This window comes from Callithrix jacchus, chromosome 2, assembly GCF_049354715.1.
Source record: "Callithrix jacchus isolate 240 chromosome 2, calJac240_pri, whole genome shotgun sequence".
In the NCBI taxonomy this organism is placed as follows: Eukaryota; Metazoa; Chordata; class Mammalia; order Primates; family Cebidae; genus Callithrix; species Callithrix jacchus.
In genome coordinates, this window is record NC_133503.1 from 79,188,918 (window position 1) to 79,201,297 (window position 12,380).

The following is a 12,380-nucleotide window of genomic DNA, read 5'->3' on the forward strand; positions in this document are numbered from 1 at the left end:
GGGGGTGGGGGAGAGAGAAACCAGTATCTCAGTCTCTCTGAAGTTTACATTTTCTTCAGGTAGAAGACATATACAGATAGTATATGTGCCTCATTCTTTTTAAGCTAATATATTTCTGCTCTGTTTGATCATATCAGCCAATATACTTGGCTATTTTCAGCAATTGGAACATTTTAGAAATTCATTTTTTAATTTTTTTATATCTAGTTGCAATAAATAAGACTCCCTCAGGAGATTTTCAAAGTAAGAATAACAGCAATGCAAAAACAATTTCCATTCTCTGTTAATGCAAAGAGACAAAGACAAAACAATTTCATAGCCAAGGGTTTGGGAAATTTTGCATGGTTTCTCCAGATATAATGGTGAAGAGAAAGTTCTGTAACTACTCAGGGGATGTATCTAAACAACAAAATAGAAAGTCTTTCTTAAAAAAAGGATCCTATTTATGACTGACTAATCTATTTGTTGTGAACAATTTTCAAAGAAAATAAAATGTAAAATATTCCTTTTTTAGGATATCTTGGGATGGGTTTTTTTTTTCAATGTCCACAGCTTTAAAACTAAGCACACAATCTTCGATTTCTTTAGTTGATGGACTGATCTGACAATGAGAGCTTTCAGTGTGACAGTTTTGTGTTGTAGGCGGTAGCTGCTCATATTTTCCTGTCTTATGTGATTATCTGTAGTTACAAAAATTGTAAGCAGTTACCTTCTCCAACCTTCTCCAATCAGTATATTTGCAGACATAATTAGAAAATATTTTTGAATAAAAAATGTGAACCTACTTCAGAAATAATTCTCTAGATTATAGACAATTTCAGTTTAGTTTCAATCTACTCATTTTTTCTAGCTAGAAAAAAAAAACATACATCACTAGTCTTTGAAATTTGCATAATCTAATGTGAGGTCACCCAAAGTGTATTATGTTAAATAACAAACTAGCTATGTCCTCTGTAAAAGTGATCTTTGGTATACAGCAAAAAGAATGCAGAAATACTTTAGTCTCCTCTTTGCAATTTACCAAATACAGTAGAATATTAAAACATCTAGAAAGCCCTACAGCAAAGATATTTGCTTTTCTTTATTTAACATTAGCATTTTCATACATGGAGACCACATCCCAAGGAATGAGCTTTCCATGAAACAAAATTTTGGAAATGCTAACTAAAGAATTCTTAAATTAATAAGTATTTGATCTTATAAAAATGATGCAATTGAGGTCTTTGGTATATAGCAATTTTACTAATGTTACTTGACAAGATATTATTTTCTTCATTGTATTCATTTTATTCTCTAGTTGCAGTGGATACTTAACATTTTCTACTTTTATATTCTATTAGGGTATTTAATTCGGTTATTTGCTTTTGCTGCTAATTATTCCCTTAAATTTAAATAAGTATCCTTTCAACAAGGGATTGAGTTTCCCTCTAATAAGACGTAGTAGCCTACTTCATTTAGTTGTGTTAAAACTAGTAAGCTATACAAATTCTCACTAGGACTCTGGAACTCCTTGCAAGTTGATTTAAATTGGGGTAGGTTATTTGCCAGCATTGGTCAGCACAGGCATGTTGGAATCCACAATCTTAAGGTCCTGGCCTAGCCCTGAGGCAGCAAGAAATCCCCCTTTAAAATTTTTGAATCTGGTGATTTTTGTCCCTCTTAGCAATGCAAACTAAAACATCAAAAACAAAAAACACTACACATCAGGGGTGCATGATTAAAACAGTTACTTCAGTATATTCGTTTGTATCGGATCAAAGTTTCAAGTTTCTTTCAAAGCCTCACTGAGTTTTCTGTCAGTGGAAAGAAATGTCCTCAATGTTTATTAAAAACATCCTACCAACTGTGGTAAGTCTCACACACTACTGTCAATGTTAGTTTTAAGAAGTGACAAGCTTCTGTGTAGAAAATAAAGTCAGTGAAAAAGTGTTCCTATTTCTCCATGGCCTCACCAGCATCTGTTGTTTCGTGACTTTTTAATAATCCCCATTCTGACTGGTGTGAGATAGTATTACATTGGGGTTTTGATTTGCATTTCTCTAATGATCAGTGATGTTAAGCTTTTTTTCATGTTTGTTGGCTGCATAAATGTCTTCTTTTGTGAAAGATACATGCATGCATATGTTCATTGCAGAACTATTCACAGTAGCAAAGACATGGAATCAAACCAAATGCCCATCAATGATAGACTGGATAAAGAAAATGTACCTATACAACATGGAATACTATGCAGCCATAAAAAGGGATGAGATCATGTCCTTTGGAAGGACATGGGTGGAGCTGGAAGCCATTATCCTCAGCAAACTAACACAGTAACAGAAAAGCAAACATTGCAGGTTCTCTTAAGTGGGAGCTGAATAGTGAGAACACATGGACACAGAAAGGGGAACAACATACACTGGCACCTGTTGGTGACACAGGGGAGGGAGAGCATCCAGGCTAAATAGCTAATGCATGTGGGACTTAATACCTAGGTGATGGGTTGATATGTGCAGCAAACCCCCATGGCACACATTTTCCTATGTAACAAAGCTGCAGGTCCTGCACATGTATCCTGGAACTTTAAATAAAATTAAATTAAAAAGGAAAATAGAAGGCAGATGGTCACGCCAAAGATCCTATGAGCCTACAGCCTATTAATTGTTATTGAGAGCTTCAAATTTACATGCCCTAAGAATCCACTATAACAAAAAGTAAGAGAAAATGCTTTCTTTAGAGATAGGTGAAATGGTGCAAATCAAGTCACTTGTATTGACTGCTGGCCAATCTGAATATAGGTAAGGCTCAAAATGAAAAGGTAATAAATACTATATTGTCCTCCTAGACTTGTTTTAGGTATGTACATGAGGAATGTTTTTGTTAAATAGTTTCCTTCTTTTTTTTTTTTTTTTTTTTTTTGGAGACAGAGTTTTGCTCTTGTTGCCCAGGCTGGAATGTAATGGCGTGATCTCAGTTTACCACAACCTCCGGCTCCTAGGTTCAAGTGATTCTCCTGCCTCAGCCTCCCAAGTAGTTGGGATTACAGGCAAGTGACACTACGCCTGGCTAATTTTGTATTTTTCTTTAGTAGAGATGGGGTTTTTCCATGTTGGTCAGGCTGGTTTCAAACTCCTGATCTCAGGTGATCTACCCGCCTTGGCCACCCAAAGTGCTGGGATTACAGATGTGAGCCACCACGCCCGGCCAAATTGTTTTTTCTTTGATCTTGTACTTGTTCGTTATGAGTTTCTCTAATTTAATAATTATGCAACAGGAGAACACTTTAAGGTTATAATGCTTGATTAGGCAAAACACACTTTAAGGGAACTGGTGTAACTAATTATACACTTTAATTTTTGAGCTTTTTTAAACAGTGATAACAACTTAGAAATACTTATTTGCTTATAGATACTACATATTTTTAGTACAATATAATATATGAAGTTAATTTCAATAACAGTAATATGTATGATAAGAAATTTTTACTAGAAATAATCCAGATAAATACAGGTCTTTAATCACAAAAATAAATTATTAAGTAGTCAATATATTTTATTTTTTCTGCCAAAACATTGTTCCCACAGAAAATGAGAAAAAAATATTAATTGTAGAACACCATTTTGAGATTTGTTACTACAGGAAACTAGAAAATCTTCACTATGAGCATGAGCTCAGAATAAGAATTCTTATTAGCATAAATCTAATTTTTATTGCTAGAAAGCAGACATTTGGATAAGTATATTTTCATTATTCATTAGAAAAAAATCACTTTAGTTTTTAGATTTCTCATTTGTCTAATTCCTATTCAATCAAACACGCTGAATATAAGTGTGGTTTCCTTTTGGAGGATAAGTTAAAAATTACTCATTATATTGCAGACTTTATATTTATCTCTTCTAAACAAAGATATACTCAACTGGCTGGGCTATATAACTAAATAATCCTAAATGATTTACTGTGCTTCCAGCATTCTTTTGGATTATATCATTTCAAAAAGGCTCATAAATCTCCTGTCCAAATATCTATTAATAATGTCATAATTTTATATGTGGCCAAAAGTAATCATTTCCTACAATTTTAAAGCAGTAAGTTTGAATTGTAGAATATAAATTAAATATAAGAATAAACTAAGAACAATTGTGTGCAATTTTAAGGTGTCTTGTTTCTCAACAGAATCCTGTTGAACAAGTTCAAATCACTTGTTAATACTCCATGGAAGGGTTAGTTCTATAAAAAGTTCAGACAAAATAATACTCTTTTATTTTATTTTATTTTTTGCTCCTCTGCTGATCTCCAGTAATGCAAATCAGGAGTTGCAGAAGTTCAAGGAAAGGAAGGAAGATCAAATTCAGACCAAAAATATATGTCATTTCATTAAACATTAGAGACTATGCTATTTTTTAAGTCAGTTTTCCATACCAAGAACAACTTAAATGAGTGAATGAAGATTTAAATTGGCAGGAAACGTGGGTAATGTTCCTTTCTCCCATGAAAGATCCTAAGACTTTATCTATAGCAGAGAGAGATATAGTCAGAACATGGCATATAATTGTGTAAGTTGATGGAAGCCAGGGCAAAGCAGCCACACTGTATGTGTTCTATTCTTTGCCATCATTTTAATCTTGATGAAATAAACATGAACATTGTTCAATGAAGGCTGCATTATTTTACTTAGAAATCAAAGGCAACAATTTTATAACATAATTTCACTCTTTGAGTATACCTGAATCTATGTTTCCCCCTCAGAAGCCCAGAGCAATTTTTCCACTACTTACACAAAATCACCCAAAATATGTATGATATAAATCATGTAGGCCGATATAAATGCAGTGAACATATCTTGAGCCATCTTTTCAGTCATCCTCCATTCAGCCAATATTACCTTTGTCCAACAGCAGTCCATGATTCTTAGGCAGTAAGAGAACCTGAGGATATATTTTCTTTTGATTCTCCCAGTGACCCATCTATATTATTAAGGGAGGAGCAGGTTTTCAGTGCTAGATTTTATAAATTGTACATTTAATATTCCTAATTAAAGCCAATCCAAGGCTGAAGCCCACTTTAGTATTGACAGTTTAAAAATAGGGCAGACTTTGATTGAAACTGACAGAATAACTGACCTCAGAGGAGCAAGAAATCTACCCACAATCACACACATCTTGTTGCTATTCCTGTTTCAGGGACACAGCTGATAAGAATAAGAGATTTATGTGTTTTCTCTGTCCCTGAATACTTTAATCACTGAAACTTAATGTTCATGGCATTCATTATTCCTTTCTCTGTAATTATTTTGGAATGGTCTTCATTTTAACATGAAAGTGATATTATAGAAGTATAAAATGAAGGGTGAAATCAATAAAATTCACATGGAGCCACTGGTTTTAATTTGTGCACACTGTTTGAGTCTGTGATGCTGTGATAGTTATAATAAAAAAAGGAAAAAATGGTTTTAAGTAAAAGAGCACTTATATTCATATCAAGAAAAGTCCAAAAGTGGAAAAAAAAGAGCTCTATTTACTGGATTTTCTAAATAAGAAAACAAAGAAACAAACAGGCCAACAAGCAAAGGTTAAAAGGCCTGGAATAAAGAGGAATACAATCTTCCTTGGGTATATGTGGGCATTGGTTTTGGACAGCCCAAGTATAACCAAAATCATGCAAGCTTGAGTGGGTCCTGCAGAACCCACATATGCAAAAAGTTAGCCCTCCTTAACGTGGGTCTCACAACCAGAAAATATTGTACTCTTGATCTGCCCTTAGTAGAAAAATCCATATGTATGTGTATCTGTGCAGTTCAAATCTGTTTTGTTAAAGGGTCAACTGTATTTGTTGAAGCTATTCATTTCTTTCTTCACGCACAAAAGCTATGTTCTAGTTGGGTAGCCATACAGTGACACCACAAAACCAATTAAAAGGAATTCAATCCAATTATATTTAAGAATTATATAATATATTTGTAAACCTAAAAAATATTTTTTTGAGTTTAGCATAAAAAAACAAAATCAGTATTCCTTATGATCTCCCTAGTGACTGTTGGTTTTTACCTAAGATTCAACCAGAGGCCACATAATAGGCATGTTTCATTAATCAAAAGTAATAGTATTTTTCAAGCAAATAGGATTTCCTAGTCATATTTACACATGCAGCATTGCATGAGCTTGTAGTTCTGTGTCACATGTTACAATAAAACTTGGATCTTTTACTTTTTTTTATAATTACATCTTCTGGATTTTATAGTTAATTGGAAGTTAACAACAACTAACATTTAAGATTTTTTGTTTTATTTTTGAGTTTCACCTGTTAGGGAGGCTGGAGTGCAATGGCATGACCTTGGCTCACTGCAACCTCTGCCTACCAGTTGAAGCAATTCTCCTGCCTCAGCCTCCCAAGTACCTGGGATTACAGGCATGTGTCACCATGCCTGAATAATTTTGTATTTTTAGTAGAGACAGGTTTCGCCATGTTGGTCAGGCTGGTCTCAAACTCCTGACCTCAGGGGATCTACTCACCTCGACCTCCCAAAGTGCTGGGATTATAGGCATTAGCCACCATGCCCAGCCTACATTTAAATTTTTCAGTGTATCACCAAAGTTGGAAAAATATAGCTCATTTTTTCAGGTGGTTTGCAAACTTTTTTAGAGCAGAATAGTTTCATTCTAAGAAAATATCTAGCCAAAAGAAACAAATGAGTTCCTACAAAGGAAAGAGAGCAATAGGTGATCTTCCTTACTCTCTTGCTGCTAGTACTTTTTCTACTTCCTTATCTTATCCTATATCTTCACTGATGAATGAAAAGTTACTGTACATATACACTAAAGAACTTATCCATGTAACCAAAAACTACTTGCTCCCCACAAACTTTTGAAATAAAATTTAAAAAATATTATACATATAGCTTGAAAACATTGATCTATTTTCATTATTTTACTCATATGGAAACAAAGATGCAAAGCCATTAATTCAATGGCTTAACCATTTTATCCGTCTATGCAAGGAGGGAGTGAGAACTGTCCTCCATATTTCTTGACTTTCAAGTCACTGCCTTTCCCTTTTATCCTGCTCTATTCGTCTCCCTTAGAATTAGGGAAACACATCCTGAACATATCAGGAATTAGTTGTGGTTAATTTAGAATTCTGTGCTGCCTCAGTTTTTTGCTCTGAAGTGTGAAGTTTCCTTTTTTGATTCACCAGTCAAAATTTCCATGCATTGAGCTGAATATTTCTTACTGCTATAGACAGGAATTGACTTATTTTGTTTTCGAATGCATCCTTTAAGGGTCCCAATGTGAATTCTGAATGTTGTAAGAGTAGAGAACTGAGAACTCAGATGTAATGTTAATGTGCAAACTTTTCTTAGAGACAAAAGACATACATAATCATGAGAAAATAGCTTATATTCCAAATGCCATGGATTTGCTTTGGGGCAACACTGGGAAAGTGGGATAACCAGAGTATTTTCTATATTGAAAATAGTTCTCCCAGAATGCCCTTTAGGGTTATTTGTGAAAAACTGCTATACTCCTCTTCATACCCCAGCAGCCATCACTTTCTTTTCTCTTTTATGCAATAAGTGGGGAAGGAGAGAGGCTTTGGATGAGACATAATAAATCATTATGACCATCTGAACATGGAACTAAGCCCTAGAATTTTATAATTTCATGATAATAAGTATATAATATCACAGCTGAAAGTAGGATCATTGATTCATATTTACATTTCTGAAAAATAGTATGTAAAAATCTATTTTTACCTCAAGATGATCAGAATATTATCTTAAAACATGGGGTTTATGAATATTTCATAGAATGAACAGGTTAGGTATTTCCTACAGCCCTGTATGAGGCTCCACTTTACTCTTATAAACTTCAAATAGGCATTACTATTATCACAAATTAAGCTTACTGTTCTTTTGCCAAATAAATTATATTCACTTGATTTGACAAAGGATGTCAACAATTTTGTTCCTTTCCATTTCTACCATAACTCTCAAAATTGGTGGGAAAAAGACTCCCTTTTATCTACTAAGAAGTAAGTAAGTTCCCTTGATTTGGTTCTTCTGCTACCTTACTTAATTATATTTTGAACTGATTTATCTGACAGTATTCTATTTATTTAAATAAGTTTTATGCAAAGATATTCAGAGAAAGAACTATATGAATAAAAATTAACAAAAAAAAATGATAGCTACTATTTTTTGAGTGCTTCCTTTGTGTCAAGTATGGTGCTAAGTGCTTTGTACATTTTATCTTACTTAATTTTTAACATAGTTTTACAGAGCTCATGATTATGGACAGCCAGCCAAAATTTGCACTTGGATATGGATATAATGCTCCATATCCCGTGATATTTAATTCTACTCTCCTTCCCTCCTAAACTCCATGCTGTGTGGTTATATTACCCAGGGCAATGCTGACATTGAAACCTATTGCTAAGAATATACAGAATGGTTCTCACCTTAGACCAGTCACCCATTCGCCACACATAGCATTTTGAATAATCCTCACAGTCTTCAGCCTCCCTGGGTCTGGTAGAGAGGACACATTTCTTTCTTGGGTTAGTACATCTGACGGTCCGGTGACGTACGCCTTTGCCACATTTGACTGAGCACTGGAAGATAACATCAGAGGTTTCAGATAAAATTGGTGAATAGGAGATACAGATGTTAGACACAATTAAGTACTGGTTTCCAGTAATCTCTTGTGAGCCCATCACCCATATAAAAACCAGATAAAATAAGAAATAATAAGTTTAACAGTAACCACAGGCTAAGCACTGGTATCTGATGCTAGAGGGAGCTTAAGGCACAATGCTGGGGATAAATGATTTCAGGAATACTGAAGTATTATTACATAGAATAATATAACAGGGATTATTTAAGAATGACAAATAATGCACTATGATCAAAAATAAAATTTCTAAAATTTGATGTCACATTTTAAATATAATTATGTAAAAAATTCATTTTACTTTTTCTAAGATGTACTCTTTTATTTAGCTTGAAGACATGTTTGTGAAAAATGACAATTTCTCCAGCATGTCATTTCTCAAAAACATGTTTCAAAGATGAAATAGAGAAAATCTTAGCAAAAATATAATTTAGAATTTCTTTTTTTTTTTTTTTTTGATATGGAGTCTCACTCTATCACCCAGACTGGAGTGCAGTAGCATGATCTAGGCTCACTGCAGCCTCCATCTCCTGGGTTCAAGTGATCCTCTCACCTCAGCCTCCCAAGTAGCTGGGATTAAAAGCATATACTACCATGCCCAGCTAATTTCTGTATTTTTAGTAGAGATAGGTTTTTCCCATGTTGACTAGGCTGATCTCAAACTCCTGGCCTCAAGTGATCCACCCACTCTGGCCTTCCAAATTGCTAGAATTATAGGTGTGAGAAACCATGTCTGGTAAAAATTTAGAATATCTTTACATAATTAATTATATACTGCTATAAATTCCTCTAAATAATTTTTTGGAATGAAAATACAATTTGGTTCAAAATCCTTTAGTTAGTTTAATAAACTATTTTATTATTTTAAAAAAATAATCCTCATGTATAATGGATGAGGGTGATATAATAGATTGAAGCACATATGTATATTCCACTAATCTTCTGTAGGTACAGTCTATTCTTTCATTTACATTTATCCTCCACAACAATGGAATATGCATAAGTATTCGTGTCTTCCAAAGGCAAGTACCTCTGACTACCTAAACATTGGGACCAAAATTGCTCTGGATATGTGTACAGGGTATACCAGATATAACAAAACTTGGAAGTCCAATTTATATTTGTGTATAGAAAAGGTCCAAAGAAAAGGCTGCAGTATGTATTTGTCAATGATGACATACAGGAATAATCATGTATATTTCCAAATCATTGCTCTGAGTCATGAGGAGAGCAGAAGCTTAGCTCATCCCCTGCTCATGTTGGCAAACTTTAATGACATTTGTGGTCCTGAAAACTTAAGCATGGAACTAATGACATTTTAAATAGGTATACTAAATATTGCAAAAATAAGTAATTGTCTCATAACTTAGAGTTTGCATTTGAATATGTTCAGTTTTAAAGTGGACTACACATTGTGATTTGGTACTTTCATACATATATTTTTGTGTTTTTGCAAGTCAAACTATACTGATTCATAAAATTGAGTTTTACCTTAAACCAAAATAATAGATATTTTTTGACTGACATATTGTATTGTGACATATTATTTCTTTCAGCTGGTGCCAAAAATCTGTATAGTAGAATATTTCTGACCAATTTCCTCCTAAAGAGTTTGCAAACATGTTATGAGTACGTTGGGGTGGGGTATTTTGTTTCTCTGATGCTCATGTGATTCTTCTCTCCAGATTGAACTGATTCATTTCAATGTAAAATATAATATGGCATTCATTTTCAAAAGTACACATTATAAATGAAAAATAATCTAATAAACAGTATAACCTAGAATAGTAAGAAAATTGAAAGCCAGGCTTTTTGTGAGTATGCTTTTTGGAGGGGATTGGGTTAATTGAAAACATTTAGAAACTGTATTATCTAAGGTTTGTTATCTTCATTTTCGAAAGAGTAGCTATTCAGTACAGTACTTTTTATTTGTCATTTTTTCATCCTATCTAATATTTTGAAATTACGTAGGAGGATGGTGTTCCTTTCTGTGTGTGTAGGTGTGTTGGTACACATGTGAATATGAGTACCTAAGTATGTTTATAAGAGTAAACGCAGGCATACATTCACTTAAAGTCCTTCAGAGCAACCAGTAACTGTAAGTCATGAGTGGCATTTATTATTATGCAAAGATAAACATCATAATAACAGAAGATGAATCACTATGGTTTGGCATGGAACACAACTGTATGTTATACACTACAATCTGGTAAGAGGTTGGGGAGTGCAGTGTATTAGACAACCTTGGGCTCAAATCCTATCTCTACAACTTAGGTAGGACTTAGGGTAAACTATTTACTTTCTCTGAGCTATATTACTCTAGTGATGAAATGATGAAACTTAAGTTTCCTGCACAGGTGATTATAAACAGCATACTAAATATTAAGTAAAAATATACTCCTTGTTCACATATAATAATTAAATGTTAATTTTCCTTCTTTCCCTTTTAAATGTTCAGGGATATGCAATGAGTTAAGTGTATATTTTAATGTGTATCAACTGGAGTGTAGTCATAAAACAGAAGTAAAAATGCAGAATTTGAAATGTATATAAACTATGACTTGATTATATTACAATATTTATAGAATAGAAAGTAAATATCTTTGTATTTTTCTATTTCAAAATTATTTGAATGTATTCCTTTATCAACAAATTTAATAACTAGCATAGGAAAATATCAACTGCCATGCAGTTTCTGAACATGATCCAACCTGGTCTTGTACAAGCTAAGAGTCAGAGTAGGAATGGAGACAGAAATGGGGTATGTATGCACCTCAGACCACACTCCTGCCTCCCACACGGTCATGCAGTCCTGGCCCTCACAGCGCTGGGCAGAGGCAGGCTTGGGACCAGTGCAGTCCCTCTCTCGGGCTCTAATCAGAGTTCCATTGCTCAGTTGTTGGGTACAGGCCACTTGTCTGCTCTGCATCCCTTTTCCACAAGTTCGTGAACAGGGGGTCCATTCTGTCATCATCCACCTGAAAGTAAAGCAAGAATCACTGGAAACAAGTTAAAAGATATTTATCTACCTGTAGTAGTCTGTTTTCACACTGCTAATGAAGACATACCCATGACTGGGCAATTTACAAAGGAAAGAGGTCCAATTGGAACAGTTCCACATGGCTGGGGAGGCCTCACAATCATGGTGGAAGGCAGGGAGAAGCAAGACACATCTTATATGGCAGGAGGCAAGAGAGGGCGTATGGAGGGGAACACCCCTTGATAAAGCCATCAGATCTCATGAGACTTATTCACTATCATGAGAAAAGCATGGGAAAGACCCACCCTGATGATTCAATTACCTCCCACTTGGTCCCTCCTATGACATGTGGGAATCATGGGAGCTACAGTTCAAGATGAGATTTGGGTGGAGACACAGTCAAACCATATCACTACTATAAATTTTGACATGTCTAGACTTAGCAGAATGTTACACAGTAACTTTATATCTTTTTATTTATTTATTTTTAACCAAACACAGTAGTTTTCTCCAAGATGCCCAGGCTTCCTCTTATATTGGATGCTCTGTATTTCTTATCTCAGGAATTTGTTCTTATTAGAATCTCAAAGTGTCCATCAGAGTCTGTTCACGTCCTATTATAAATTGCCTTTCACCACTTACCATATCACTATACTGTGGGGCTTTGTAGGTATAAAATTGTTAATATCCAGGGGTTATTCCTATTCTTTATAATTTAAATCTTTACAATAGCCCTTTATATTGGGTACCATAAC

The 12,380-nt window shown here is 34.2% G+C and overlaps 1 protein-coding gene across 5 annotated transcripts in view; it reads right to left on the reverse strand.

Annotated features, from left to right (window-relative positions):
- Positions 1 to 12,380, reverse strand: part of ADAMTS19 (ADAM metallopeptidase with thrombospondin type 1 motif 19) — a 266,721-nt gene that overhangs the window by 28,439 nt on the left and 225,902 nt on the right. For 3 of the 5 annotated variants that reach the window (XM_002744633.6, XM_035290949.3, XM_078364939.1), the window contains 2 exons: positions 11,419 to 11,623; positions 8,434 to 8,586 (listed from right to left, as the gene is read on the reverse strand). In XM_002744633.6, coding sequence (XP_002744679.3) covers positions 8,434 to 8,586; positions 11,419 to 11,623 — 358 coding nt within the window. Of the gene's footprint in view, positions 1 to 3,310; positions 4,944 to 8,433; positions 8,587 to 11,418; positions 11,624 to 12,380 lie in introns of those variants that run through there. The other 2 variants (XM_078364938.1, XM_035290950.3) reach the window with 2 other exon arrangements.